Source organism: Oxyura jamaicensis, chromosome 3, assembly GCF_011077185.1.
Source record: "Oxyura jamaicensis isolate SHBP4307 breed ruddy duck chromosome 3, BPBGC_Ojam_1.0, whole genome shotgun sequence".
Classification (NCBI taxonomy): domain Eukaryota; kingdom Metazoa; phylum Chordata; class Aves; order Anseriformes; family Anatidae; genus Oxyura; species Oxyura jamaicensis.
This window is the reverse complement of record NC_048895.1, coordinates 13,368,804-13,395,986: the sequence shown is the minus strand read 5'-3', so window position 1 is coordinate 13,395,986 and position 27,183 is coordinate 13,368,804. Positions and strand designations below refer to the sequence as shown.

Sequence of the window (27,183 nt, the reverse complement as noted above, 5' to 3'; positions counted from 1 at the left end):
CCCCACCTAAGCCAACCTGTGCTGAGCGTGAGCTGGACCAGACATCCCCGAGACCCTGTCTCGCCTCTCTCCGCACGTGCGCTGCTTCCTGGCCTTTGCCAAGGGTGCCAAATAAATCCCACACTTGAGCTGTGCATGGCCGGCAGCTGCCTTTGTGTCTGCCAGGTCCCTGCAGCTGCTCCCGCAGCTCAGGGGCAGTCCCAGGTTAAACCAGGGAGCTGTGAGCGCCCCAGCCCCGTGGGGAGTTGGTGCTGCCCGCCCCAGGACTGCTTCCACCTGCGGCCCTGCCCCACGTGCGGCTGGTGAGGACCCCAGCGTGCTCCTCCCCAAAAGGCTGCTTCTCCCCCAGGCACTTGGTGCGCGACAGCCCAGCTGAGTGCCTCGAGCACCGCTGCTCCAGCTCCTGAGTGTGTTCAGGCAGAGCCGGCTGTGACCGCGACACGCTGCTCCCGGGCTGGGCAAGGAGGGGGCTGCAGCCATGCCAAGGGAGCGGGGCTGAGAGCAGCATCAGGAAAAGAGGGGTGGAGGTGGGAGGCGGAAGGGTGGCTGCAGCAGGCATGCAGCGGGGATGCGCGGCCACCCAGGAGCCAGCCCACGGTGGCAGCTGGCAGCAGTGAGGGGCAGCGAGATGGGGTGAGGCGGTGCCTGTGCCACCCTGTGCTCCCCCCAGGTCTGTCAGTCCTTTCCCTGGGCTCCCAGACCCCCCTAGCAGAAGGCGGCTCGCCCCATACACGGACACATGGACCACAGGCTCCAGTAGCTCTCACAGGTGCTCTTAATTAACAGGAGGGGGCTCCCAGGCAGGTCACGGCAATGTCCCCAGCCCCCTGCTTGTCCCCAGAGCCACTCAGAGCTCTCCGCCACCGCAGTCCCATCTCCGCATCCCCCTCACGCTGTCTTCTTCACGACGTGGATGAAGTAGCAGGGGATGTGGGCCTGCCCCGGCGTGTAGGGCTGGAAGTCACCCAGGACACTGTGCTGGCACTTCCCCTGGAAGGCACCCTTCAGCAGCGCCGTGAAGGCCTCCAGCCGGTGTGGGTAGTACGAGAGCCGAAACTTGCTGCAAGGAGGCAACGGCGGTGAGGCCGGGGGGGCTCGGCCCCGGCCAGGAACTGCCCTCGCGGCCCCCTCTCACCTCAGCTCTGGGGAGGCCCCTGCCTCCGTCGGGGGGACCTGCACGGTGTAGTCCAGGGTCACCATGTGGGCCTTGTTGTTCACCAGCAGCACCGAGGTGGTGATGTCCTTGGTCAAGTCGCTCTGGGGAGCGCAGGAGGCCGGCTGTGTCCTGCGGGGACTCTGCCGCCCCCAGCCCGGGCACAGCCCAGCTCCCTGGGCCCCTCAGGGATCAGGCGAAGGGGCTGGGGAGTGGGGTTGGGGCAGAGGGGCCTGGAGAAGGGCAGGGTCTGGCAGCCGCCCACCTTGTAGTAGATGTTCTTGCCGGGCGGCGCGCAGCCCGTGGCCAGGATATGGTCGTAGTTGCGGTGGTCGATGACCAGGACACCCCCGGGCCGCACCATGCTGGCGATGTTCCTCAGGGCCAGCTTGTGGTCGCTCTGGTCCCCTGTGGAGGGAACCGCAGTGTCCCCAGGCAGGGGTTGTGCCCTCACACCCACAGGACCACCACCAACCCCTCATTTCACCCACATACAACTCCTTGCGCCCCCTCCTCCCCCCCCTCAGCTCTTAGCTCGGGGAACCCAGAGCCCCACCCACGGTATGAGCTCAGGCACGTTCTCAGCCTCGCTGGGGCAGCGCAGGGAACCCACAGCCCCACTTGTGGCACGAGTCTGGGTGTGCCTCCAGCCTTGCCAGGGACGCCACACAGACGCACGCAGCCCCGCCACCCGTTCGTGCCACAACCTGGGGCACCTTCCCTGGCGACAACACTGCCTTGGGCAATCCGCTCGTGGCACGAGTTAGGAAAGTTCTCAGCTTCCTGGGAGGCTCTGTGTAGGGGTCTACGTGGGTATGTGACCCCCTCCCCGAGCCCTCCCACCTCCCCCCGGCCTCACCTTTGAAGTCAGGCAGGTGCGCGAAGGAGTTGCCCAGGCAGATGACGGCGTCGAACCCGTCCCCTGGCTTCTCCAGGTCCTTCTCCAGCGTGAGCCAGTTGGCCTCCTCGATGACTGCAGCGCAGGGGAAGGCGTGAGGGCAGCTCCCCCCTCCCAACGCTCCCTGCCTGCAAGCTTCCCCCCCTCGCCCCAGCAAGCCCCGCACCCCATCGGTCGAAGGGCTCCTCCTTGCGCCGCTCCCAGCGCTCCTTCAGCGCGTACTTGAGCATCTTGTCGCTGGCGTCCACGCTGGTCACCTGGAAGCCCTCCTCCAGCAGCATGATGGAGTCCACCCTGGGGACACGGCTGTCAGGGGTGCTGAGGAGGGCTCGGGGGGGGCTGGGGGGGGAGCTCACCGGTGCGCGGCGCCTCACCCGGTGCCGCAGGCCACGTCGAGCACGGAGCGGCAGCGGTGCTGGCGGAGCAGCGCCAGGAGCCAGCTGCGGTACTCGGCCGTGCGGCTCCGCGTGTCCCCGATGTACAGCTGCCACACACGGGCCGCCTGCCCGTCCGCGTACTGGTCCGGCAGCCCCTCCGCCGCCACCCCCAGCGACCGCGTCCGGTACACGCTGTCCACCATCCCGCCGCCCGCTCCGGCTCCGGCCCCGGCCCCGGCCCCGCTCCGGCCTCGGCCCCGCTCCGGCCCCGCCACTCCCCCGGGCGCGCCACTCCCCCCGGCGCGCCACTCCCTCGCCACGCCCCCCGCACTCCCCCCGCCGCCAGCCAATCCCCTGCCGCGCCCCTTCCCGCGCCACGCCCCCCGCCGCCCCTCTCGGCCAATCCGCGCCGCCCGCCCTCCGGCTGCGCGCCACGGCCCGGGGGCGGCGGGGGTCGGGGCCGACGCCTTCGCTGCGGCCACGCGGGGGGCTCCGGCCCCGGGCTGCCGGCGGCTGTGGGGGCTGGGGCGTGAGGGGTTAACTGGGGGTGAACTGAGGGGCTGGAAGGCGTGGGAAGAGCCAGGAGGAGCAAGGGAGAAGGGAGTGCTGCTATGAAAACAGCGCCGCTGGGGGTGTTTGTCACCCGCCCGAGGTCCTGCGGAGAGCACCGTGAAAATCTCCTGGGAGCACGAGGGGAAAGTGCACAACCAAGCACCTGCTGCTGGACGGAGGTAAGCAGCCGAGGACTACGGGGAGCAAAACAGCCCAGGAACAGAAAAAGGTGTTAATTCTAATGGGAAAAAAAAATGAAAAAAAAAAACATGGGAAAATTGTACCTGTCCAAGATTCCAAAACGCTGTTTGCGTGGGGGATTGACTCTAATTCAATCTACAAGCCTGAGACCTGGGACCAAATAGGGGTTAAACTCAACCATGACAGGTGATAGAATGGCAGCGGGGCTGCTCGCAGCATGGCAGACGACGTCCAGTACCCTGTAACAGCATACCCAGGCCCCCAGGGGACAGACGGGGGCTCCTGTGAGCATACAATCTCTGTACGCCATGAGCTTTTTGCGGTCGGTGTCTGAAACACACGTCCTGGCGCCGCACGACTGTCAGACTACAGCACAAATACTTCCAACAGCCACTCAGTTCGTGGTGCGGTCTAGCCAACGGTGCCGGCTAGAGGGCCAACAAGCAGCCGAAAACCTAGGATGACCGGCTGGCAATCCTTACGGGGAGATGCTGGAAAGCCTGCAGCCTTCTGTCACCACAAAGCAGGAGTCTTTTATGCAGTATCTGGACCTGCAACGTAGGCACCCTTTGCAGGCAGGTACATCACGCTGCTGCTCGGGGTGTTTTGTTCAAACAGCTGGCGGCTGAAAATGCTAATGCAGGTTGCCAACGGATCCTAAAAACTCTGGGACATCCTGCACTTGCTGTATTTTAATTACACTGGTAGAAATCAATCAAGTCCCCTCTATCAATATATAGAAATAGCACAGCCTGGTGCAACCGTACCAGCCCAAACAGCTCCACCAACGTGCCCTTAGCGCTCCCCTTGGGGATCTTCTTTACCTGCAGAGATCGCGCGTGGGGAGGAACACCCTCACACGTAAGGGGAGGACCTTGTAGCCTGGGAAGACTTACCTTGATGACACCACGCGCCAACGATTCTGAATTACCATCGGTGCACTACGCCATAGACCCATGCCTTCCAGACGGACCGCGGGGATGATGTGGGATTTTGGAGCAGCAGAGAGAGAATTCTGGCCTATTTGCAGCAGGAGTAGCGGCACCAAAAGCTTCGGCCTCACTGAATAGGCTGGGTTGTTGGCTTGCCAAACGGGGCAACGCCACGTCTTTAGCCTTACCTCATCTACTGATGGATGCAGGCTCGGTCAGACATGCTACCTCGCAGAATCGCGCAGCAATAGACTTCTTACTCTTAGCCCACGGTCATGGATGTGAAGAGTTTGACGGGATGTGCTGTGTGAACCTTTTGGACCATTCATGAAAGTATCCAGAAACTCAGGGACAGGGTCGGTAAACTCAGGCAGGACAATGAGTGGGGATGGTTTCCTGGTGGTGTGGGGTTGGGAAGCTGGGTTATGCACCTGTTGAAGCTACGCACAGTGTGTTTGTTGATTTTTCTTATGTATTTTAATACGTGTACCGGAAAGTTACCGGCCTCTGTACCTAGGGAATATAAAGAAGCACACTCGCCTAATAAAGTTTCATTTCGATCCTGCACATCAGAGTCCATGCCTCTCAATCTGCCACAACTGCCCCCTGCCGCAGCTCGCTGGAGCCTACAGGGGCTGGTGAGTTCGTGTCGGGGCTGGCCGGGGGCTGTGGCCCCGCAGTGTGGAGCGAACCCCTTCCCCTTCAGTACTTGCGGGGTGAGCACCGTGCCTCGGGGCTCCCGGCCCCTGCCTACAGCTCGTCGGCAGGGCTGTGGGGGAGCGGGGCCTCCTCCTGGACACCGTGCTCCTCCAGGGCGGCCCCTGCATCGGGGAGGCTCTCGATGCCCTCGCTCTGCTCCTTCGTGGTTTTCTTCTTCTTCTTCCCACTCTTTTTCTTGCTCGGCTTCTCCCCCATGCTCGCCAAGTCGCCCTTCTTGCCAGTCCATTTCTCCGCCAGGCAGCCTGGGGAGAGAAGCAAAGGCCTGAGGGAGAAGCGGGGCTCCCCACACCCTCACCGGGCCGCCCCGCTCCACCCCATAGGTGCCCGTCGCCCCTGGGAGCAGCGAAGACTTACTCGCGTCCTTCCCTTTTAGCACATGGTCGGCACAGAGAAACTGGGAGAGATCCTCTGTCTGGTGGTGCCTGTACCAGTCCTCAATCACGTCTTCGTACTCCTCCACCAGCACGTCGCACTAGCGGAGAGAGGAGAGCCTAGCTCCCAGCACGGGGGGTGCGAGCAGGGCGCTGGGTCCTGCCAGCACCCGCAGACCCTCTCCCAGCCTGCACACCCGCTGCGGGCTGTCCCCGGCGGGCAGGTACCTGCTTTTTGAGGTCGGCCACCTCGGCAGAGGTCTCGTTCCACAGCTCGTAGGGGATGTCCATCACCACCTTGACGCCCTTGTGCACCAGGTTGTGCAGGGTCTCAAAGGTTTCCGACATGCCCTGTGGGGGAAGAGAGCCGCCCCGTGAGGCGACGCTCCCTGCGCAGCTCCTGCTCTGTCCCCACAGTGCTGCCTGGGGTGCAGACAGGCACAGGGCATGGATCGCCCTCCTGCACACGCAGTGACCACCTCTCCCTAAAGACAGCCCCCCAAACCCAGTTTCCAAGGCCTCGTGTGCAGATGGCAGGCCAGGGACCCAGGGGATGGGAAGAATGAACCCCAGTTCTGTGCCCCAGTAGCACGCAAGGAGGCAAAGGACTGAAAGGCAGCCCCCACCTTTGCAAATCTGTTGCTGCCGCTCCTCTCCTTATGCAGGTTGTAATCCAGCAGCCTCTTGCAGATGTTCTCCGTCACCTCGATGAGCCGGATGTCCCTGCGCAGACAGGAGGGAGGGGAAGGGCTTGGTGCTGCTTCCCAGGAACAGCCAGGGTGTGGGGCTGAGCCTTTCTGGAGCAGGAGGCAGGTCCCCTGGTCTGCACTGCCCAAGCTGCCAAACCCTGGTGCATTTTAGGCCTGTGCAGCCCGCCTACAGGCTCAGCAAAGCCCCAGCTCCACAGGCACCAAATGCAGCAGGAGCCCCCGTCCTCCTCTCACTTACGACTGCGTGTACTTGACGGCAGAGCCCTTCCCGTCCAGGAAGCCATACTTCGTGTCGATCACCTCCTTGGTCTTGCCAGTCTCCTCAAAAGCAGATTTCAGCTCCAGCGCCACGTACTTGCACACTGCGGGACGGAAAGTACAGGCGGGTTGTCAGGGCTCCTGGGGAACGGGATTGCTTCGGAAATGAGTGCTGGGAGTCGGGCTAGGCAGAGCTGTTGTGAGCAGGGCGGAGATCAGTGGTGTCCAGAGAACTAAACAGTGACATCTCAGCCGGTTCTTCTGGGATCCCCTGAAGTGGTGGAAGACCCAAATCCGTGCTCTGATGTTGGTGTGTCGGCACAGGGAGGCCGAGAGGCAGAGTTCCACCTGGGGGAGCCCTTCAGAGCTGCACTTCGCAGCCACCCACGGCTTCATCTTGGAGATGGATGATGAGGAGGAGGAGGAGAAGGAGGAGGAGGAGGAGGAGGAGGAAGAAGGCTCCTCGTGCACCACAGCAGCCCCCCGGCACATCCCCCCCCCCCCCACCCCCGCAGCACCGAGGCCTCCCACCCTGCCACAGCTCCCGGCTCCCTGGTGCTGAGCACCTGAGGGGGGCCGTGTGAGGGCAGGGCCCGCCAGCACCCCACCGCACCCCAGCCCAGCCATTTTCTGTCAGGACACGACGAGGGGGCCGCACGCTTTATTTCCTCAGCAACAACCATCGCACGGCCGCGCCAGCCCCGGCTCCCCCCCCGCAGGCACCGAGGGGGGCCCGTCCAGCCCCGAGGAGCCCCCCGGGCCCCCCTCGTCCCCGCTCACCCTCGCACTTGCTGGGCAGCCGCACCCAGTCCGAGTCGTCGCCGCCCGCCGCCGCCGCCGCCAGCAGCAGGAGGAGCACGGCGGGGCCCTCCGCCGCCACAGCCGCCGCCGCCGCCATGGCTCCGCTTCCGGGGCCACGCATCCGGCCGCGCCTCGCCCCGGTAACCACGGCAACGACCAATCGAAGCGGGCTGCGTGGCGCGCCCGGCCAATCCCAGCCCGCGCGCCTCATCAAGCCCCGCCCACCGCCTGCCCCCGGGATGGAGGGGCCCCAAGTGTGGGCAGTGCCCTTACCTCCCCCCCCCCCCCACCCCTCCGCCATTCCCCTCCCCATCCCCAGATTTTGGGGGACCCCCCCGGCAGCAGCGGGGACCCCGCTCCCCTCCCGCCCCCCCCAGCCTAGAAGGGGGCTCTGAGTGCTTGCAGCACCGGGGGGGCTCCTCGCTGCCCGTCCCTTGGGGGCGCCCCCAGGCCCAGCGGGGTGCTGCCCCCCCCCCCAGGCACTCACCCCTGGGCCAGGAGGGCGGAGGTGAGGAGGGCGTCGAGGAGAGCCACCTTCAGCAGCACCACGCGGGCGGCCGCCAGCAGGGCGGCGGAGGCACAGGCACGAGGCCCTGGAAGAGGGGACGTCAACGTAGCTCCTATGCGAGGCCGGGGGGGGGTTCAGTGTCCCCACACGGCCTCTAAAAGTGTGGCGAGGCCGGGTGGGTGGCCTCGAGGCTCTGGAGGCTGTGGGCTCCCTGGGGTCTGACATGGCCTCTATCTCCAGCCTCCAATCCCCGGCTTCCAACCCCAGCCTCTATCCTGGGCCTCCATCCCCAGCCTCCATCCCTGGATTCCAACCCCAGCCTCTATTCCCAGCCTTCATCTCCAGCCTCTAACCCCAGCCTCCACCTCCATCTTCCACCCCCAGCCTCCATCCCAAAACATTCGCCATCCCCACCACAACACAGTTTAATGCCCCCTCGCCCTCCCCGGTCCACCCCCAGCCCATCCTCCAGCCTCCCAGCGGGATTTCCTCCCCGGCGGTGTGTTTTCAAGCTATCGCCGGGGCCGGGCACTCACCGATGGTGGCGCTGGGGCACAGCTCTGCCTCCTCACTGCCTGCGGGACGGGGAGCAGCTGGGGAGGAGGCGGCAGGTGCACATGGGGGCCAGCCACAAACCCCTTCCTGCGCCCCCACCGAGGGCAACGTTCGCCTGCGGGGCCTCGCACCTGCTCCCCACCGTCACGGGAGCCTCCGTCGGCCCCGTTCCCACCGAGCCGGGCAGCGGGGACACCGTACCTGTGACGGGGACGGGGCTGGAGCTGCGGGCCGGAGCGGTGCTGTTGGGCCCTACGTGGCAAGCCAGAAGCCCACCGTCTGGGGGGCTTTCGGGGAGGATGGAGACGGCGCAGACGGTGCCGCCGTCCTCCGGCGAGGCCCCGTAGGTGAAGGACTGCAGGGCGCTGCCGTTCCCGCTGGAGATCCAGACGGCGTCGCCGGAGCCGGGCGGCACGTCGCTCACCACGCACACCACCAGCTGCCGGTGCTGCCCGTCCACCACCATGGTCAACGGCGGCGCCAGCGTGGGCACGGAGGCTCCAGAGGCTGCGAGGAAGCGGGTTAGGACCCCGGCTGAGCGCTGCGATCCGCTCGCCCTTCGCACCTCGCCTGGGATGGCCCCGGTGCCACGGGTCGAGGACCCGCCGCCCTTGTGCCTCGTCCCCCCGGTACTCACGGGGCAGGAGCGGGAGCAGGGCGGAGGCCAGCAGCATGCGGAGCACCTCCATGGCAGCAGCAGCAGCAGCGGGGCAGCGCTCAGCCCCTCGCCACCTCCACCTGCTCTGCGCATCTCCCAAGCCCGGGGCGGGCGTGCAGGCCCCCGGGGGAGGAGGCTGCGAGGCCGGGCCGGCCTCCCCGTCCTTCGCGGTGGTACTGCCCTCCTGCCAGCCCCCCCTCCCCGCCCCGCCGCCGTGGTACGGCCCCGGGCAGCGCCATGGAGCCGGCCCGCACCACTGCGCCCTCCCCGCAGCCCGCGGGGGGGGACGCGGAGCCGCCCGCCCCGGCCGCCCCCTCCTCGTTCGCCGAGCTGCTGCGGCTGGTGCGGAGCGGCCGGAGCCCGCCGGGGGTGCGGAGCCCACGGGCATCGCCCACCGGGGACACCCCCACGGCCTCCAGCCTGCCGCGGCCGAGCAAGCCCTGGGAGAGCCGCCCCGGCCGGCCCTGAGCACAGGAAGCAGGGGAAACCCAACCCTTCCCTTCCCAGAAGGCAGGCGCCAGCTCCAAAGGAATTATTTTTTATTTTTTTATTTTTATTTTTTTTTTAAGAAACATATAAAGAACTCTTTAACAAGTGAAAAATTCTCCTCTGTGCCCTCACCGCAAGCAGCGGGGCTGAGCAGGTCCCAGCGCCAGCCCGACTCTCTCCCAGCGCAGGGGAGACACGGCCGGCATCAAGCTTGGGCTGCTGCCTCCAGGGACTCGAGACGGGAGCCTGGGCCTTGTGCCTGCTCCCCCGGCACCACACAGCTGCTGGAGCCAAGGTAGGAGCCAGGCTGCAAAGCCATCTACTTTCTTCTTCAGCCAAATGCAAATAAAATAAAATAAAGGATTACAAAACGGTGCAGCGCACTGTCAGTCCCAGCATTCACTTCATGCTGTGACCTCTTTGTCTTCGCAGCTGCAGCCAGCGCTCAGAGAACAAGGAACCCCCCCCCACTTTCCTGGTGGGAGCACTGATATTGCTTGATTTCCATACACCACATCTGGACAGCTAGTGATCCTTTATGAAGGGTAAACGAATGTCGGTGGAGCTGCATTTCTTCTCGATGCAGCTTCACGAGTCGCTAAGACGGCCCCGTCTTGATACAAACCTCAAATTAACCTTGCAACCGTTTGGAACTTGAACTGACTTAAAGCTTGAAACCCACCGGGGGCAAACACAGGACTAACGGGTGCTTCCTCCCTCCCCGCAGCACAATCACTGCTCCAGCGTCAGCCTCAGCTTGATGTTCATGGCCGCCAGCTCTGCCACGAAGTAACGGAAGACGTGGGGCACTGGGATAACCTGGATGGTGTCCACCCTGCCGCACAGCAAGCAGGAGTACCTCCTGTTGCTCGCCACAGAGGAAGGTGGCGGCCGCTGCAGCAGAGGAGAGAGCATACTGCCGCAGCTCGTGCAGACGTAGGCTTCGGAGCCATCGGAGCAGCTGAAGAGGCGGTCGTGCAGCAAGAAGGAGGTGCCGTGCGCCAGCAGCGCGTCACGCTCCATCTCGCCGAAGCGAATCCCGCCTTCCACGTTCCTTCCCTTGATGGGCTGGTTGGTGACGGAGTCCCGAGGGCCCGTTGTCCTCACCTGGAACTTGTCCGAGACCATGTGGCGCAGGCGCTGGTAGTACACGACTCCCACGAAGATCTCTGCCTCCAGCTCCAGGCCGCTGATCCCGCTGTACATCTTCTCCGTCCCAAAGAAGTTGTAACCCGCGCTCACTAAGGTCTCGCCGAAGTACTTCAGAGCGGAGTCCTCCTCCGAGAAGGTGAAGGGAGTGGCGTCGTAGCAGACACCGTGCAGCGCTGCCGACTTCCCCGCCATGCTCTCGATTAGCATCCCGATGGTCATACGGGAGGGGAACCCGTGGGGGTTGAAGAGGATGTCTGGAACCATCCCGTTCTCCGTGAACGGCATGTCTTCAACCGGCCAGAGCTGGCTCAGGATACCTTTCTGCCCGTGACGGCTGGCGAATTTGTCTCCGACAGTTGGGTTTCGGGGAACTCTCACGGTGATGCAAGCCTTCTTCAATTTCCCGGTGCCGCGGTCGTTACTGCACAACTTGATGTTGTCTACAATGCCCACCTCCTTATTCCTGTGTGGGTAGAGAAACAGTCACAGCAAAGGTGTCAGACGTGCTCATGATTTTTAGCTAGGAAAGGGAAGCAGAGGAAGGAAACCAAACCACTTTTTTAGTCTAATAAAATGCTGGGGATCACTGCGTTTCTTGGGACATACCATTCAGGGACAGCAGACTGTGTAAGAACTAGAGCAAAAAAACAATAGCATCACACAAGTGCCATCCATTTGTTGTTTCTAATGCTAGAAGCACAGCTGCAAGCTGCCGGGCGATCAGGTCACATACCATCCATGATCTCAAATAAAAATAATTTAAACCAGGTTCATCAGCGTCACACCCAATCTGAGAAAACATTTGTTTCAAGGCAGCAGCAGCCCTGCCCCCCCAGTAAGTTATCGCTGTCTGGGTGGGATACTGAAATGAATAAATATGTTTAGAGCAAAGCAGAGAGGAAGGCCCAGGAACAGAGCGAAGGCATGGCGTGAGCTGACGCGGCCTTTGCCAACAAGTGCAGGGGTGTGCTGCTTCTCCACGCGTACCCTCAGCCTGATGTTTCACACAGTGGGTGCCTGCTGCAGGCTTAACTTGTGTTACACAGCCCAAACTCTCAACTTGTTTTGGAGACAACAGCTATAGAATAAACACATTTTGCCCATGTTACAACAGGGTTGTTTTTTCCCCTTGTCCTTTGAAGTCCTAACGAACACTACTTGCAGAAGGCCTGAACCTAAGATTAACTTCTGTTTTAGAGCTGTTCTTTTCCTGTGCCGAATGCAACCAAAGTATAGGCCATCACAAGGAAAAAAAAAAGAGAGAAAATAACTGCTTCACAAACCTCTTCCAAACTTCTTCGAAATTTTAAGTCAAAGCCTCTGTTCATCTCTTCCTAGCTGTGCTTAGGACCTGGCAGTGTATGCAGCACACTTCTGACACTAAGGAGGAACTTCAGGGTGCAAGGTCCCTGGGGAAACTGGGGGTAGGAGTCAACACTGAGGGCAGGGAACGTCACCTCTCCATAGGAACCTAAATAATGATCTGATGTGCCTTCTCAACATGAATAATAAATAGCATAATCCTCACACTGTAAATGCTGTAGAGAGACACAAAGAGGACCTCAAGCTGTATGGATACCTCCATACATGAGTGCAGTCTTTGGTGACCAAGCACTTCCTTGTATTTTGTTGTTGTTGGATTGCATTGTTGTTGTTTTGTGCGTTGGTGGTGTGGTGTTTGTGTTTTTTTTTTTGGTCAGAACACTCTATCCTATTCAATTAACCAAATGCTGCAGAAAATGACAGAGGAACAGCCCTGGGGAGACAGCAGAACATTTCTGGAAGCTCTCTTTTCACCAGTCTCAGATCTGTCTCCTGGGTAAGTCAGGCTTTGCAGCTCTTCAGCCTACACTGTCTTAGAGAGAAGCCACAAAACATGCACGTAAGTCACCTGTACCATGAATTTCATGTTCCATCAACACGTGCATGTTTTGTGGCCATGTGAGGAGGAAAAGGAACCCCAGGAAGATCATGCAGCTCATCGGGGCCACTGCTATGCGACTGCTCACAACTGCATGTCTGGAGCCAGGAGGGACAAGCTGAACTTACTGATAGTACACAGTGAAGGTCTCCCCTGTGTTGAGGTTCATGTAGCTGTAGAAGGGGTCCCCCGGCTGTAGGATGGAGCCAATAAAAGGCAGTCCATCAGCATCTAACTTCTCCGCAACATTCGGGTCACCAGGCCTGACACCAAATACTAAATTATCATCTCCCCTGTTGGCTTTAAGAGAAAGGTCAATGCTCTCCATCTTGATAACGCTTCCGTAAGCAAACCCTCTCTCCCAGGAAGATTTGTTCACAATCTAAGAGGAAGAAGAAAGGCCTGTTAGAGATTCGCTAGTAACTTCAAAGAAAGCATTTCCATTCTGATCCGATGCTTGTCTGCGTAACATTGCTTTCCTAAACAAAACCTCCCAGCAAGTCACCATTCCAACAGGCCCAAGCTTCTTCCACCCCCATTTTGTGATCAGTGCTGGAAGCCCCCTGCCTTTCACAAGGGAGCTCTGCTCTACTCTCAGTACCTCAAACATGATCTGCAGAAAATCCTTAACAGCTGAGCTCCTCTATCTGCCCTAATGGAGTCTATGGACTAGCAGAAGCAGAAAATGGGCTCTTGTCAGCTGCGTACCACCCTTCTTCACCACTGCCCACACCAAACTCCTTTACAGGACAGCCCAATTCCTTCTTTTGGTGGCTCACCATTGCATCTTCCATGTCATAGCCACTGTAGGAGATGACAGCCACAATCGAGTTGGTACCGACTGGGTAGCTGTCCATGCTGTAGTAGTCATACATTCTGGGCCTCACCAGAGGGCTCTGGGGAGTATGAAGGAGGTACAGCTTGTTATCCGAGCGGTCCCTGTAGTTATAAACTGGAAACCCCATGGTTTGCTTTCCTATAAAGGAAGAAAGTTGGATTTATTCAGGATCAATTCAAAGTTAAGCCATGTTTCATCTTCTAGGTATCTTGTTAAAAACAAGGCTGGAAATGAGTTAGAGGAATTATCAGTTTAAAAAACCGTAGAATTTAAAAATTGCTCTAAGTCCAGTTATAAAAGTTTCTATGAGCCACGCACAACATTCAATTCCCTTCATAGTACTGCATACAGAATATTTGTAATTTATTGTCTTTGCTGCAATTTCAGAATCTCCGATAACTTTTGTCTCCTTTGAAGTTTCCCATAGTGAGGCATACTTCCTATTTCCAGGCCACAAAGCATTTGCTACCACCAGGATAAATAAATATACTGGCAGGAAAAACAAGTTTTTAACAGAGTTACATTGGTACTTTCAGAGAAATATGAAAACGTGGTAGCATTTTAAGGACACCTTTCTGATAATACTGTCAGAAATGTAATATGCTGTGGAGACAATGAGAGCTGCTCTCAATTCCTACCCGCATGCTTCTCTTAGCCTGCCTTTTTTTGTTTTAAATAAGCTTCTTGCAGGTCACTTACACATTAGATGATTGAAACCTCATGTACTTACCCTATCCCAACTCTCTTCAGACAGCCAAATAAATTTAAAATCGCTGACAGTGAAAAAACCACCCTGTTCCCACAGCACTACATTACCATCCCACAACAGATGCCTAGTAACTGTCCTCTGAAAACCGAGTGTCAAGACATCACAGTGACTGAAAACAGGTGGCAAAGAAACCTGCACTACTGCGCAGCCTCTGCTCTAGCTACTAGTCAGAAAGAAGCAGGTCAGCCCGGCAGCTGCAGGGATGGCAGCCCAGTTCTCAGATATTAACTCCCCTAAGCAGCTGGTGCAGTGCCCCATGCTTGACTATACGATCAACAACCTCAAATTAATAAACAGAAAGAAAATGCCAACAACTTATTAAAGACTTAAGACAGGCAATATGAGTGCTGCTATTTAGAACTGCCCACTGGAAGGCTGCCAGCATGATAAATAAACCTGGCTTCTCCGACAGTCATTTATTTCATGGCAATAAACCTCGAGTTTGAAACAACTGCTGGGAAGAGCTGCTATTTGGGAGTGTGGGGACACCCGCTGAAATAGACACGTGAGAGATTCCCCTGTCTCCTCCTTACCCAGGGACTCGAAGCACTAGGTACTACAGTACTTACCCATCTGGCACTGGTACATGTTTCGTGGACTTTGGTTGTGATCGGAGAAGGGGATGAGGTTGGCCACCACGCTCAGAATGCCGTGAGGGAAGAGCTCCAGGTGAGTGGTCACTCCAGGAACCACCTCTGACTCCACGGTGGCCACGTTCATGAAGATCTGCAAGAATCACATCTGACAGGTCAGGAAGAAAGCAAAATAAAGCTGCCTCTGATGACTTTTCATTTCAATTTTAGCTGTGGTTGTTGTCTGCACCATAGCGCAGGCAAGAAAAACATCAGACAACTGTTAACACTACTGCCAAAATCACAGTCAACTGTAAGGAAAGCACATCTGGAAATATAAAGCCGCAGTAACACGTCACCTTTACTTTCATTGTTCCAAACCACCAAGTTCCCAAGCAAGCCACTACCTGTTTCTGCAAACTGCCCTGGGCAGCCGTGATATAAACCAAGATAAGACAGTACACACAAGACAGCAATCCTTCACCTAAAAAAATCTAGACTACGTTAATACTGAAAGCAGACCCAAGTATCTCAAAGACCCCTGCAGCCCACCTGTAAGAAACGTACCAGAAACTGATCAGGTAGAAGTCAGAAAACCCTTTCGTCACCTATTCTAGCTCTTCAGCACAATCTCCCTATGTACCATTCTCAGCTCCTTCGACGAATACTTCACGTAATAGTGCTTCTGACAGAGGATACCTCTGTAAAACTTTATTCCAGCACTTTAGAAAGGAAATATGCAAAACCCACCTGTTCCAGAGTGCCAATCCATTCTTTCCTTCCATACAGCAGGTTTTTGACAGGCCGCACCATCCGGCAAGGGGTAGTAAAAATGAACAACCCAGGATACAGACTGGGTTTTCCGGTCATTGGGATAAGGACCACTTCTGCCCGTGCGGGAAACCTTTTCTCTTGAGTTATCTGTTTGTGCAAAGAAATAACAATTTAGAAATACAAACCAATACTGCTTTAGTTAAGTGGCATCCAATCGGCTAGGTCATGCCCACAATGAAAATACCAACCACCGATGTAGTTTGTAATATAAAACGAAGAACAGATTTAAATAATGTTTCTAGAAAATTCTCCACCAAGAAAAGGACAGAATACTTTTTTTTAAAAAAAAAAATCTAACAATGACAAGTTCATAAACCAACAGACTAAACTTATGAATGTAAACGAGAAAAAAAATGATAAACCTACTCTGGTGCTAACATGCTGATAAAGTATCTTATTAGGTTAGACTTCAAAAATAAATGGAAGTTATGGAGAAAGTTCAAAACACGTCTATTTTTGACCACTGCATAACTGAGGATGTTTAACTAAGTCACAATTGAAACAAGACAACCTTGAAACGCCGGAGGGCTTCTGCAACCTGAGGAGCCAGGTCCCACTCTATCCAGCCCACCACGGCGCCGTCCAATACCACTCTGTAACACTCAGCGTAAGGCCTGCTTGGGGTCGCATCAATGGGGACAACACCTGTGAGAAGGAACAGCCAAAAAAAAAAAACCCACACAAAGCACACGTTACTTCTGCAGGAAGCCTCAAATCCACACCAAAAAGCTTCACGAGACATCAGAAAACTTAGACCATCTGTGCAAAGCTGTAGATGACTTGATGGAAAATGTAAGATGTGCACAACTGAGAATGCCATTCCCCACCCACTCCCCAGCAATTTTCGGAATGACACAGGACTCCTGTTATTGCAGCAATCACTGGAAGAGCTGCAGTTTAATTGAAGTCACTGGCAGAGTTAGGAAGGCAGAGTTTCATTCAATTTCTCACAGCTTGTACCATGCAATTCCTTCCATTCAAATGAACGTCTTCACTCTACAGTATCTGGCTAAGACATTTATTTTGAACTTTCTGTTCTCCAGAAGGTTGCCATGCCTACATCAGCAACATGCTACTTGCCATTAAGCAGGAGCACGGTAAGAACAAGTTTACCTTGATTTCGTCTTCTCAAGTTAAGAATTTACAATAATGGTATCTGGAGAACATTACCCAGATATGGGGTTGTAGGGCAGAAAAGTAAGACGGAAGTAAAAAGGAACTGCTCTCTTAAATGTTCAAGCCAGCAAAACGTACCTAGGGCACATAACAGAGGTGGAAGGTCTCTCACGGGCACCATCTCTGTCACGATTTCACACACAGCTGTCATGTGGTTCATCAGACCGCAGGGCTCTCCATCAGGGGTGTCCACGGGGCACAGAAACCCCCAGGATTCGGGCAGCAACTTGCGTACAGTTGTGGTTCTCATCTGGGCAAACGCCGAGCCTCTGTGTATGCAGCGGAAGTGGGAAAGGTAGCGAACGAAATTCAGCTTGTCTCCCACCACACACAGACCGCTGTCCTGTAACATGCCCAGGCCTAGGAACAAAATTGAGATTTATGTCAGGACGTTGCCCAGCTTTGACACATAAAGCATAACGTTACAAGGCTGTTTCTTACTCCTCACTGGTAGGACCTAAAGGTGCTCACACAGGATCCCAACAACAGCAGGTACACATGCATTTAAGCAACTCAGTGACTTGTTAAAGACCTAGAGACCTTAAATTCCAAGCTATAGCTTAAAATCCAACTCCTTTTAGAGACAACTAGAACTAGTTCCTAGGGAAGTGACTTGGGGATTTGCACCTGGTACTTCTCAACAAAATTCTGCGGCCTTCTAATCTCACTTCAATTTCTAGTGAGCGTTAAGTAACCATACCAGGACACTCCATATGCCAGAAAAACAGAAAGAAAACTTGAAATATACATTATTAAAGTGAAGCAGTTTCTCCCTGTTCAAACTCACTTTACTAATGGGACAGTCCTGATAAACAAACACCCCTCCTCTGTCTTACATTGTATCTTTTACGAATAAATAATATTTGGGAAAACAAAAATACAGTTGTTCGTTCGGACAATGCTAAATCTAGTTTCAACTACTTATCTGTGTAGAGGTCTTGCTTTAATAGCTAACATGTTTTATATCGTGCGTAAGAATCCATGCCTGAAGACAAATCCACCCTTTTTCCAACTACCCCTTTCCCCAAACCAGTCTTCATTAACTCACAGCATATCATTTCTGCATTCAAGTTGCTTTCAGTTAAAAGCTCAGTTTTATATTGTTTCTCATACATAACAGGAAAAAAGACTTTTTAAGCCTCAAGACTCACCAGTTTTAGATCGCAGGTTGCCAGTTGCAAGAAGATACTCAAATGCCTTGGTAACATCTGCTGTCAGGCTGAATGCCTTTATCAAGCTGTCAGCGTTTATGTTGATGTCCGCCTTTTCTGTTCTCTTCTCCAAAACAAATCTAACAGATTGCAGCCAGTTCTCAAGCCTCTCCTATGGTTTAAAAGTGAGAGGTTTAAATTGAACACTGGAAAATGGAGACTCAAATTACGAGTGTCTCATTGGTTACATGTACTATAGGAGTCTTCTGAAATCAGCAGGACGGACAACTTTCAGCGAAGTGAAAGCTTTCCAGCCACGTTTCCCACACTGACGTTATTGTATCTAAGTGCTTGTAGTATGATGCCAGTGCAGACCCGCAACAAATTGCCCATCCAACATCTTAGCAATCACTTCTACCCAGACTGGTGATGACTCTAGTAAATAAAGTACTGTAACAATAACTTGAAGGCCATGGTCACATAAAATTGTGAGACAGGGGATTAGATTTTTATTTTTAACTGTAACTTTATCATTGCTGTGGTCTTGGATATTATACAAAAACAGGGAAAAGGAGACAGAACAAGGTACCCATGAACACTGAATTCTTATATAAAAAAAATAAAAAATAAAAAAAAAACAACAGTGTATGCAGCCCATGGGTCCCACATGGAGCAGATCTCCAGACTGCTGCAGCTCGTGGAGGAGCAGGTGGAGGAAGCTGCGGCCCATGGAGAGCCCCCGCAGGAGCAAGCCCCGGGCTGGAGCTGCAGCCCGTGGAGAGGAGCCCATGCAGGAGCAGGGGTCTGGGGGGAAATACCCCTTATGATCTTACCTTTAAGAACATAAGGTAAAGCTGTCCTGGCGTAAGCACTTCTTGATTCATCAGACTGTCAGGATTATCCTCCATGCACTCCCCTTTGGCAAAAGCATACAGCTTTCGGGTCATCATACAAAGCAGGTAGAACTTTTCAGTTCTGTCTGTTAAGTGTATGCAGATACACTTGCTGAAGGAACAGAAAGAAGGACAACTAACACCATCTCTTCATGCTAGCTGATCTTCACATTCTTCTTAAATTATCTCAAAATATGTTTTTAGCTAGAAAGATATACCTGGTTAATTAGATGAAGGTGAGTGAACCTTTTGAAAAATTGACTTTACAAACTCCCACGTTAGATGTCCAGTTCATGTACACAGCTATTTGAGTAAAAAGCACCCAACAGATGAGTTTTGCACATTATTTCACAGCAGGTATGACACCAAACCACATGCCTGTGCTTATCCATATACATGCAACCAAATCACTCCCTGAATCTGAACTGGATTTTAGTAACAGATCACAAAACATCTCTGGCTGGCCACAGAAAATCCAAACCTCTATTGCTATCAAACCCTTGCATGGAAAAAAAGTGGGCTGAACAACGTTCTAGCGTAAGCAGAAAGGAAGGTTATTCCTGATTCCCAATTAAGCTGACAAACTGCTTTCCAATTAGACAATTGAGATAACTTGCCTCCCAAGACACAAGTGCAATCATCTTTCAGCAAGTCAGCACCCAAGGACCTGTCCGTTTCTGCTGCTGCTCTATATTGCCCCCCGCTGAAGCCTTTACAACTTCACCGTGATGACAAACTCCAAAGGCTGATTCTGAGGCACGTTCTGGCCGGGCAGAAGTTATGACACAAGGTACACCCCAATTAATGCTTTCCACTATTCCCACTCTATCTCCCCAGCTTAGACAGACAAGGTGTACAGAACATATCAGAGGGGAATAAACGGCTTAAGAGTATTTAGAACAAAGAATTACAATATAACTTTCTTGAGATTATCCACCTGTTTCTCAGTACAAACTGCTGTACTTCCAGCACTGTAAGTGCCCCTTTGAGGCACCTGAAGACTGCGTTAATGCTTCCAGCAACCTAACCACCACCCCTATTTACAAGTACTCAAGGGCATGGCCATCCCAATCTTTTCAAATGCTAAAATACCTCTCAGAGAACTAACACTTACTTCAAAAATAAATGATTCGGTTGCATGCTCATCACATTGACCATCTCAAACCTAATTTATTCCACGGAAGAAGTTAGATTTTAAAACATCTGGAAGCTGATCTGGCTTCTGAACATATAATTCCTATAATTTTAATAGATAAATGCAATTCTCGTAACAGTTGCCCATTGCTGTGTGGAACAGCAGAGAAAATGCCAGTACTGCCAACACGATTAACTTCGAGCAGTCCACATACTTACCTGTAACCTTCTTTTCTTTAAGTGAACATTCAAGTTTTTCATCAAATATATCAGAAAATGACATCTAAAAAACAACGAATGCCCTTCCCCTGAAACCATTTTGTAGATGTTTGTGTCAGTCTGTAAAATTTGTATTTTAGAATACCACAACTACATATTAATGTAATATCCTCAAGTCCTGTGAAGAACTGGCCACTGGCTATCATTTTACGTGCGCATGAGTATCTTAACAAAAACAGCGTGATGGCAGAGTACTCTTAAAGCTGCTTGTAATTTCAATGCAATCACGCTGAATAACACACTCCTAAATGCATAAATACATACTTGAAAATGAAATCTGCAGCCTGCTCATTGCTGTACCACTCTGGGAGGTTCAGTTTTACTCTGAAGCTCTTTCCAAGGTATTCGAGGACGTTTTGCTGCGTGTAACAGCCTGCATCCGCTACTGCTCTCATCATCTCAGTAACGCAGTTCACATAAAAGGTGTCGTTTTCCTTATCTTTGACCAGCTCTTTAAAAATCTGGTAGTCCGTGAAATTAACTAATGCCTGAAAGACAAAAGGGTGTCAGATCAGAGAACAAAGGGCCATGACAATGCTGGGCCACTAAACATTGAACAAACAGGGCACCCCAATGATTCAGGTTCTTCAATTCTCTGGAAACACCCTTCCACCATGCAAACTGAAAAACACTGTGGGATTAAGGGGCTTCAAGAGTTAGCACTGAGGATATTAATAAACTGACGATCACAAGTAGCCCCAGTCTAATGAAACCCTTGGAAAACAAACAGACTCACACCTAAATTAACTGGCTTCTTTTGTTTAGGTTAGATTTACTTGTATTTATATATATATATATTATACAGACACACATAGACATATATACTTAAAAAAAAAATAATAATAAGCTTACTTAGAAACATGAATTCAATTCACCGTTGTCTCAAGCTACTTCTTATCCCCACAGAAATCAAAAGACAATTTAGCCTTTTGATGACAGCCATTACAATTCACTTTAGCTTCAGCACTTCATGTTCTAAAGCTCCTACTTAAATCCAATGTTCTTAGGTCTTGGTGTTAGAATGGTTGCCTAATTGTTTCTTTAAGTCAGGGTTAACCAAATACATTGCCCGCCAATGACTTCTCAATTTGCCGACAAACCTCCCTCATCTTTAAGCAAACTATTTGTCCACCACATTTAAGAAGCCTTCAAGAAGCTCATTAAAAACGGAGGCTGCATGAGAAATACACCCAGGCAGATTTCCTTCTCAAAGGGGGCAACACAACCTCAGCAGTTATATATTCTGCCACCTGGTAAATTTGTGATATGAACAATCTAGAACCAGCCACAGCACGTGCTGCTTCTCGTTCAGCACACGAGGTGGTCATGCAGCAAGGACGAACTGGAACTGCAGCCAGAACAGAATGAGGCTGCCACACTGGGACCTGGGCAGGCCACAGAAAACCAGCACAGAAATAAGCTCAGCTGATACTGGGGGGAATGAAAGCCCAGGGAGTGCCTACTCTTGAAAGAAGAACTCAAAACTTCAGACAACACAGCCTGCTTAACCCGAGATCTCGTGAGCTAACAAAGTCAGTATAATTCCCTTGCTTTTTAAAACTGAGAGTAATTACCTATTTCTGGTAACTACTTTTGTTGAGACAGAAGACTAGAGAAAAAGTGGAACTTATTATGCAACAGAAACACAAATACAGCAGGTTGTACGTACAGACAAATTCCCTGAGACTGATTTACGCAGTGGAAGACAACGTGTAGTGCCACTGGCCTCTAATTTGCTCTAACACTTTGCTGCAGTATGTAAAATGCACAGCTGACATACCCTGGGCTCTGCTACCAGAGAAAGCATGCTTTTAAAGGAGAAATGTGGAAAGCTTCACTGAAGTCAAACTTTTGTCTGCTAGCTGAAGAGTTTAATCCACCCAATGTGCTCAAACAGGCACTACTGTTTCTTGTCTTCCACTTTTTAACTGTTTTCAGTTCCAATCAGAAAGAGCATTTTATTTTTCTCCTCAAAAATTAAGCCAGTTTACTGGTTTACTTTTACATGAGACTACTTGATTTTAATGACTAATGCTAACATAGCTGAGAACTGAACCGTTCCTTCTAAGTTCGTTCTGCTTTAAAAAGATTCCCAAGACCTTTCTGATCAGGTGCCAAACCCTTACGCTCTCCATTCATCCACAGCTTTCATTAGTAAGAAGCCAGAAAACCTTCGCAAAACTCCCCCCCTCCTCTCTTTACCCTACATGCACTTCCTCTGCTGCAACTGTGCGTTGCATTACGCGTACAGGCTCAGTCTGGTCTACGGTCCTTCAGCCAATACAGGAAGCATGACAGAAAATATGTCTCATGGAATTAGCTGATTCTTGTTACTCAAAGATGAAAAATGTTTACCGAAACTTGTCTTTATTCAACAGAGAAGGCACAAGCACTGTTTACCTTAAGAACAAATCCCAAGGGAAGGAAGAACAACTCTTTCTGGAAAATGAAGTTCAACATGACGCAACCGTTTTCCAAGTAGTGAAGGTTCATATTTATTGCAGTGTGCTCCTCCTTAACACAGTGCATCACTACTCCTGCAAAAAATAACACAAAGACCAACGTGAGCTGTGCAAAACCGACTGACTAGCATTTCTGCGACAAGACCAAACAGGTGAGATGATTCATTAGGTCATTTGTGAAGTTTTGGTACTTTGTGGTTGAGAACACAAGGCAGGCACACCACTGATTTCAGCATCAGCATCCTATTTCAAATAAAGATACTAGCTCACTTTGGTTCTTAATGACAAAGTCGCTTGGCAGCCAGTGCATTTGCTGAGAGGCTCACAAGATGCATAAAGCTTTTAAGAAATTGAAAGCTTCAAGACTCATCTCTCCTATCTGGAATCGTAGGTCAAAAGATACAGCAACACAAGTACTTTTCCTAATTGCATGGTTCAAATTTTCACATCTCTGTAGTAGGGCAGTACCTTTAAAGCAGGGTTTCCTGGTCCTGTTCTATGATGTCCACTGCAGGAGAAATTAAAATAGAACAAATGCGACTGTCTAAACTGGCCCTCCCTCGACATAAAATCACGGGGAACTGCAGTGTGTTCTGAAGCACCATGGTTCACTCAAACCAGCAGATGGTAATGCTTCAGTGCAAAACCCTAACTCTTCTGGTTTAATGCCAACTCATTTACCTGAGTACACATGACAAAGCTATGGAACATCCAAGAATCTAGTTAATCTGCTTTATGTAAATAACCAATGGCATCTTGAAGTACAGAAAACCAAACTCACAGAAACAACTTCAACAGTTTACGCTGACTTCCATAGAACATAGGGTGTTCAAGTTAGACCTTCCATGTAACAATAACTTCATGTATTCCACGGCCTGGAATACAATCTCCATGGGCAGCTCAGACAACCCCACAAGGCAAGTACCTGTTTCATACTTTCATTGTTATGGTGTTGTCAACCCCCTTGGTTTTGTAGTAAAATTTGTCTCAAAATATAAACATTATGCAATAAAATACAAAAAAAGAGCTATAGATGTTCATTTCTGTTTGTCCACATGTATTACTGGAGGGATGCTGCAGGAAGCTCCTTAGCTTACCATACTCTGTGAAGCCAGGGCCTCTGTTCTTCCACTTGTGTCTTGTCATTGCAAGAGGGAAATTTCGCCTGGGCATAATCAGCATTCTAATAACTTTTTCTAAGCCGTTAATTATGAAGTAGCCTCCCATTTCCTGCCAGAAAAAAAAAAAGAAGAATGCTTTTAATGTTCTTAAAAATTCATAACGTAACTTTTTAAGTAAAAGAAAAAAATGCTCACGTTACTCTGTGAAAGCAAACATTTTAATATTTCAGCTATGAAACACAGCAAGACACACATTTCAGCACTATACTTGGAAGGGCTGCACTCTTTGTCAGTGACCTGTAAGTCTAATTCTAGCATACAGTGCAAGGAAATGGATGCATGTTCCTTCATTTCAAGGAAGGAAAAAATAATCTACGTGGCCAAGTAAACAGCTCCGAAGAGCTGATGTTAAAAGTATTTATTAACAAAAAATATTTTTAAAAAAAAGTTCTAACATTTAATTTTTAGACAAAAAGAAACTGGTGCAGAAAACCTCTCTCTGTTGACATATAAGCTTATCACCGATAAATTTATAGCTCCCTGAATTGTGTGTCATTAGAAAAAAAAGTGTTCTAGTAATTAATACTAGGAATAAGGGTACAAGTGGCTTAGTAGAGGGGCCAGCAATAGTTCGCTATTGTAGATTTTCTTTCATGGTTTTGTGCTCACAAAAGAGCAAGCAAACATCAGCAGTAAGTACTTCTCTATTTAACTGCCCACAGGTGATATGCTACTGAGGAGGTAGGAAAACAGTTGTGGAATACAACCAAAAATATGAAAAACTTTTTCAGTGCCTGCTCTCCAAGTCTGCCTCCACAGCAGCCCACTCAGCTACACAGCCTCGATTGCTGGTTAACAGTTGAGGAGTCGCATACCGGAACCGCAGGCAGTGGCACCAAACAGATGCCTGTATTCAAACACAGCTGAGACTTAACATTTTTCAAGATGTTGTACAGAACTGCCGTAAAGAGCAAACATTCAGAGAGTGTAAGTCAAACTTAAAATACGAATGCTCAAGTCCTGTAAGTTGTTGGCCTAATGTACTGCTCAGGTAAAATGCCGATTTTCCTGATCTGCAAAATCCTCATTACCTCTTCCTCCTCGTGGTGCTGGATGAGCTCCTGGGGAGAGAGGTTATAGAGGCTGCACAATTTAGACTTCACCATAATTGGAATATACCCCACAGGATGCTTAATAGTCCCTTGTGGATTGCCATCCACTGACCAGCTGATGTCAACCTAAAATAATACAACACAAACAGTAAGCAAAGTAAGGTGCCCTTTTACTTTCCTCATATATTAACTGTACTTTTAACATGACCACCGATCTGTTTCATCAACTTTTGCCACTGTAAAATCGTAATAATCACAATAAAAAGCAAAACTAGTACATACATAGATAATAAACTCTGGTAAACAGTCAACATGAGTTTCCAGAAGAAAATCATACAAGTCTAGAACTAGGTGAAGAAGCTGCCAGTAAGGTGTATGAAGAAAAATTAGAAGACAAGTTTTCATTGAAAGGACATCCAGATTACAAGCCTTTCCTTAATCTTGTCCACTTAACACGTTCATAAGTGAGTTGAAAGGTGAGATAGAAAAGCATGCTGTTAAAGAAAAAATTACAACAGTAAGATCTGGCAGTGGGTTTGGAGAAGGATGACGCCTTGACTGTAAGAAACAAAATGATAAAATGCCCAGCGGAAGGAAATGATCCCAATTTTACAGGCAGAATAATGAATGAGCTTTAAAAAAAGCTACCGCCCCTCAGGAAACACTGGCATTGTAATATGAAATCATTGGTTCATGCTGGCATGAATTGGCTTCTGTGTGACAAGCTGCTCAGCAGACCGTGGCACTTACCGTGGAGAACTGAGAATGATTTGATAGCATTACGTGCAGTTAAAAGCAGTGCAGTGAAGACACGGAATGATCACACACCGCTTCTTACTGTGCAAGAGTGGGCGAGAACAAGCAAGACTTTCTCACACAAGGCACAGAAAAATGTTTTCTTCCAACATTTACACAGGTTGAAAAAAACAATTAAATACACATATGTAAAAAAAAGAAGGGAAACAATACAGGTAAGAAGAATGAAAGCATCTCTAGCTCAGGAAAATCCAAGAGTCATTGGGAAAATTGCTGTGAACAAGGTGTGACTGCCCCACTTTTACGTTCAGACGAGATGTTTCATTTGCCGTAGGTTTTACCTACTTGTTGCAATGTTTTGGAGAAAGGAAAACAAAAGCTGAAGCTGCAAGCAAGCGTTCCCTTGCAGGGGAGACATGGAAACGTGCGGTACGGTCCCAGTTACAGAACTGGGACAGAAAGCAGCGGTGGCCATCCACAGGGCAGAGTTAAGTATTTGCTAGGGATGCTTCTTCTCCAGTCACATGTCGGAGCAATGCAAAAAACTAATGAGCAGATGATATGAGCAAGAAGGATTTATAATTCCGGGCTTATTTGAAACCTAGATTCTTGGAGAAAAAATGATCTGAATTACAACATTGTGAGATTAAATGTATCTCCTCCTAGGGTTTCCTGAACTGGCTGATTTAATCACAGACTCGACAGCAGAGGAAGGCACATGATTAGGGTCCTGTGGGGGGACAACGAAAAGGACAGGGGAGATGGGGTCTCTTCAGAGCTCAGCCTGAAGAAAACCCTTCGCTGCCAGCTCACCGGCCCCGCACCCGGGACACGACTCCCAGCAACACCCCGAAAGTCGGTGAGCCTGGAAAAGGAGGCTTAGCTGAGACAAAACCAGGAACACACCGCGGCTGGGCGTGCTCACCGTGATCTTGCCGCGGTAGGTGCTGCGCAGCCCCCGGCACTCGGCGGGGAACACCTTCACCTCCCGGCACACGGCCCCCTTCGGCACCATGGGCGGCGAGATGGCGGCGCCGGCGATGGCCAGCGACACGCGGCTGTTCCTCAGGGCGAACTCCAGCGGGGCGATGTCCTGCGGGGAGAGGGGCGCACACGCCTCAGCGGGACCCGCAGCGCCACCCGCACCCTCCCCGAGCCCCCCCTCCCCGGCTCCCCCCGACCTGCAGGGCTTGGTACACCCCCTCGCTGATGGCGTAGTTGAAGGAGTCGATGTGGGCGGCGGGCAGGTCGCGCTGCACCCCGCCGCGGGGCCGCGGCCGCCGCTTCAAGCGGCGCTGCTGGCCGCCGGCCGGCACCCGGCCGCCCTCCATGCCGCCCGCACCGCGCCGCCTGCCGGGATGCCGCGGGGCGGGGCGGGCAGCGGCAGCGCTGCAACCAGTAGTAGCGGTGCTAGTAGCAGTACCAGCAGGAGTAGCAGCAGCAGGGGGCGCTGCGGCAGCCACCGCCACGTGCTGGCCCCACGCGCGCTTCCCCCCCGCAAGCCGCAAGCCGGGGCGCCCCCCCCCGGGGGGGGGGGCCCGCCGGCGCCCCCGGGGGGGAGGGGCCCCCCCCCGTCCCCCGTCCCCCGTCCCGTCCCGTGTGGGTGCTGGAGGAGCTGTGAGGTGCTTATCTGTGGGGTGCAGGCGTGCGGGCGGCACGCCCTGTCACACACACACCGTGTCCCACACAGCGCTGCCTCAGCACTGTTTGCCCCCCTCCCCAGTGTTGGTTCCCGTTTGGGGGAGGTGGTGCAGTGCATGGTGTCCTACTTGGAAATGGGGGGTCTTTAAGGCCCCTTCCAACCCAAACCACCTGAGACCTCATCAATCT

The 27,183-nt window shown here is 52.2% G+C and overlaps 4 protein-coding genes across 4 annotated transcripts; all 4 read right to left on the bottom strand.

Moving 5' to 3' along the window:
* Window positions 1-752: 752 nt before the first annotated feature.
* GNMT (glycine N-methyltransferase) lies at window positions 753-2,742 on the bottom strand. The gene is made up of 6 exons (XM_035323114.1): window positions 2,426-2,742; window positions 2,218-2,345; window positions 2,013-2,126; window positions 1,419-1,561; window positions 1,136-1,257; window positions 753-1,060 (listed from the first exon to the last, which is right to left on the bottom strand). Exons 1-6 carry the CDS (start codon window positions 2,629-2,631, stop codon window positions 889-891), a joined length of 885 nt encoding a protein of 294 aa, XP_035179005.1. The 5' UTR covers window positions 2,632-2,742; the 3' UTR covers window positions 753-888.
* Window positions 2,743-4,511: 1,769 nt separating this feature from the next.
* On the bottom strand, window positions 4,512-7,248 carry CNPY3 (canopy FGF signaling regulator 3). Its single transcript, XM_035323098.1, has 6 exons — window positions 6,953-7,248; window positions 6,153-6,276; window positions 5,831-5,927; window positions 5,433-5,555; window positions 5,188-5,305; window positions 4,512-5,075 (listed from the first exon to the last, which is right to left on the bottom strand). Exons 1-6 carry the CDS (start codon window positions 7,182-7,184, stop codon window positions 4,864-4,866), a joined length of 906 nt encoding a protein of 301 aa, XP_035178989.1. The 5' UTR covers window positions 7,185-7,248; the 3' UTR covers window positions 4,512-4,863.
* Window positions 7,249-7,489: 241 nt separating this feature from the next.
* On the bottom strand, window positions 7,490-8,781 carry PTCRA (pre T cell antigen receptor alpha). Its single transcript, XM_035323123.1, has 4 exons — window positions 8,674-8,781; window positions 8,238-8,543; window positions 8,018-8,123; window positions 7,490-7,566 (listed from the first exon to the last, which is right to left on the bottom strand). Exons 1-3 carry the CDS (start codon window positions 8,723-8,725, stop codon window positions 8,050-8,052), a joined length of 432 nt encoding a protein of 143 aa, XP_035179014.1. The 5' UTR covers window positions 8,726-8,781; the 3' UTR covers window positions 7,490-7,566; window positions 8,018-8,049.
* Window positions 8,782-9,475: 694 nt separating this feature from the next.
* Window positions 9,476-26,727, bottom strand: POLR1B (RNA polymerase I subunit B). The gene is made up of 15 exons (XM_035323064.1): window positions 26,535-26,727; window positions 26,279-26,446; window positions 24,577-24,723; window positions 23,462-23,594; window positions 22,303-22,439; window positions 20,167-20,390; window positions 18,430-18,601; window positions 17,597-17,768; window positions 16,524-16,805; window positions 15,781-15,914; window positions 15,186-15,356; window positions 14,433-14,589; window positions 13,036-13,232; window positions 12,385-12,638; window positions 9,476-10,798 (listed from the first exon to the last, which is right to left on the bottom strand). Exons 1-15 carry the CDS (start codon window positions 26,682-26,684, stop codon window positions 9,916-9,918), a joined length of 3,381 nt encoding a protein of 1,126 aa, XP_035178955.1. The 5' UTR covers window positions 26,685-26,727; the 3' UTR covers window positions 9,476-9,915.
* Window positions 26,728-27,183: the final 456 nt, after the last annotated feature.

What these genes read in the sequence shown, in the direction of transcription:
- POLR1B (XM_035323064.1), bottom strand. Translation starts at nt 26,684, where the DNA reads ATGGAGGGCGGCCGGGTGCCGGCCGGCGGCCAGCAGCGCCGCTTGAAG. An exon ending in CCTTGGGATTTGTTCTTAAG is followed by an intron (nt 20,391 to 22,302) that starts GTAAACAGTGCT and finishes TTTGTCTTTCAG; the next exon opens with GCATTAGTTAATTTCACGGA. An exon ending in ACCTCTGTTATGTGCCCTAG is followed by an intron (nt 15,915 to 16,523) that starts GTACGTTTTGCT and finishes TCCTTCTCACAG; the next exon opens with GTGTTGTCCCCATTGATGCG.
- PTCRA (XM_035323123.1), bottom strand. Translation starts at nt 8,725, where the DNA reads ATGGAGGTGCTCCGCATGCTGCTGGCCTCCGCCCTGCTCCCGCTCCTG. An exon ending in CCTGCTCCCGCTCCTGCCCC is followed by an intron (nt 8,544 to 8,673) that starts GTGAGTACCGGG and finishes GCTTCCTCGCAG; the next exon opens with CCTCTGGAGCCTCCGTGCCC. An exon ending in CAGCCCCGTCCCCGTCACAG is followed by an intron (nt 8,124 to 8,237) that starts GTACGGTGTCCC and finishes GTGGGGGCGCAG; the next exon opens with GAAGGGGTTTGTGGCTGGCC.
- GNMT (XM_035323114.1), bottom strand. Translation starts at nt 2,631, where the DNA reads ATGGTGGACAGCGTGTACCGGACGCGGTCGCTGGGGGTGGCGGCGGAG. An exon ending in GACGTGGCCTGCGGCACCGG is followed by an intron (nt 2,346 to 2,425) that starts GTGAGGCGCCGC and finishes CCGTGTCCCCAG; the next exon opens with GGTGGACTCCATCATGCTGC. An exon ending in GGAGCCCTTCGACCGATGGG is followed by an intron (nt 2,127 to 2,217) that starts GTGCGGGGCTTG and finishes CCTGCGCTGCAG; the next exon opens with TCATCGAGGAGGCCAACTGG.
- CNPY3 (XM_035323098.1), bottom strand. Translation starts at nt 7,184, where the DNA reads ATGAGGCGCGCGGGCTGGGATTGGCCGGGCGCGCCACGCAGCCCGCTT. An exon ending in GCTGCCCAGCAAGTGCGAGG is followed by an intron (nt 6,277 to 6,952) that starts GTGAGCGGGGAC and finishes TCCGTCCCGCAG; the next exon opens with TGTGCAAGTACGTGGCGCTG. An exon ending in GCAGCAACAGATTTGCAAAG is followed by an intron (nt 5,556 to 5,830) that starts GTGGGGGCTGCC and finishes CTTCCCCCACAG; the next exon opens with GGCATGTCGGAAACCTTTGA.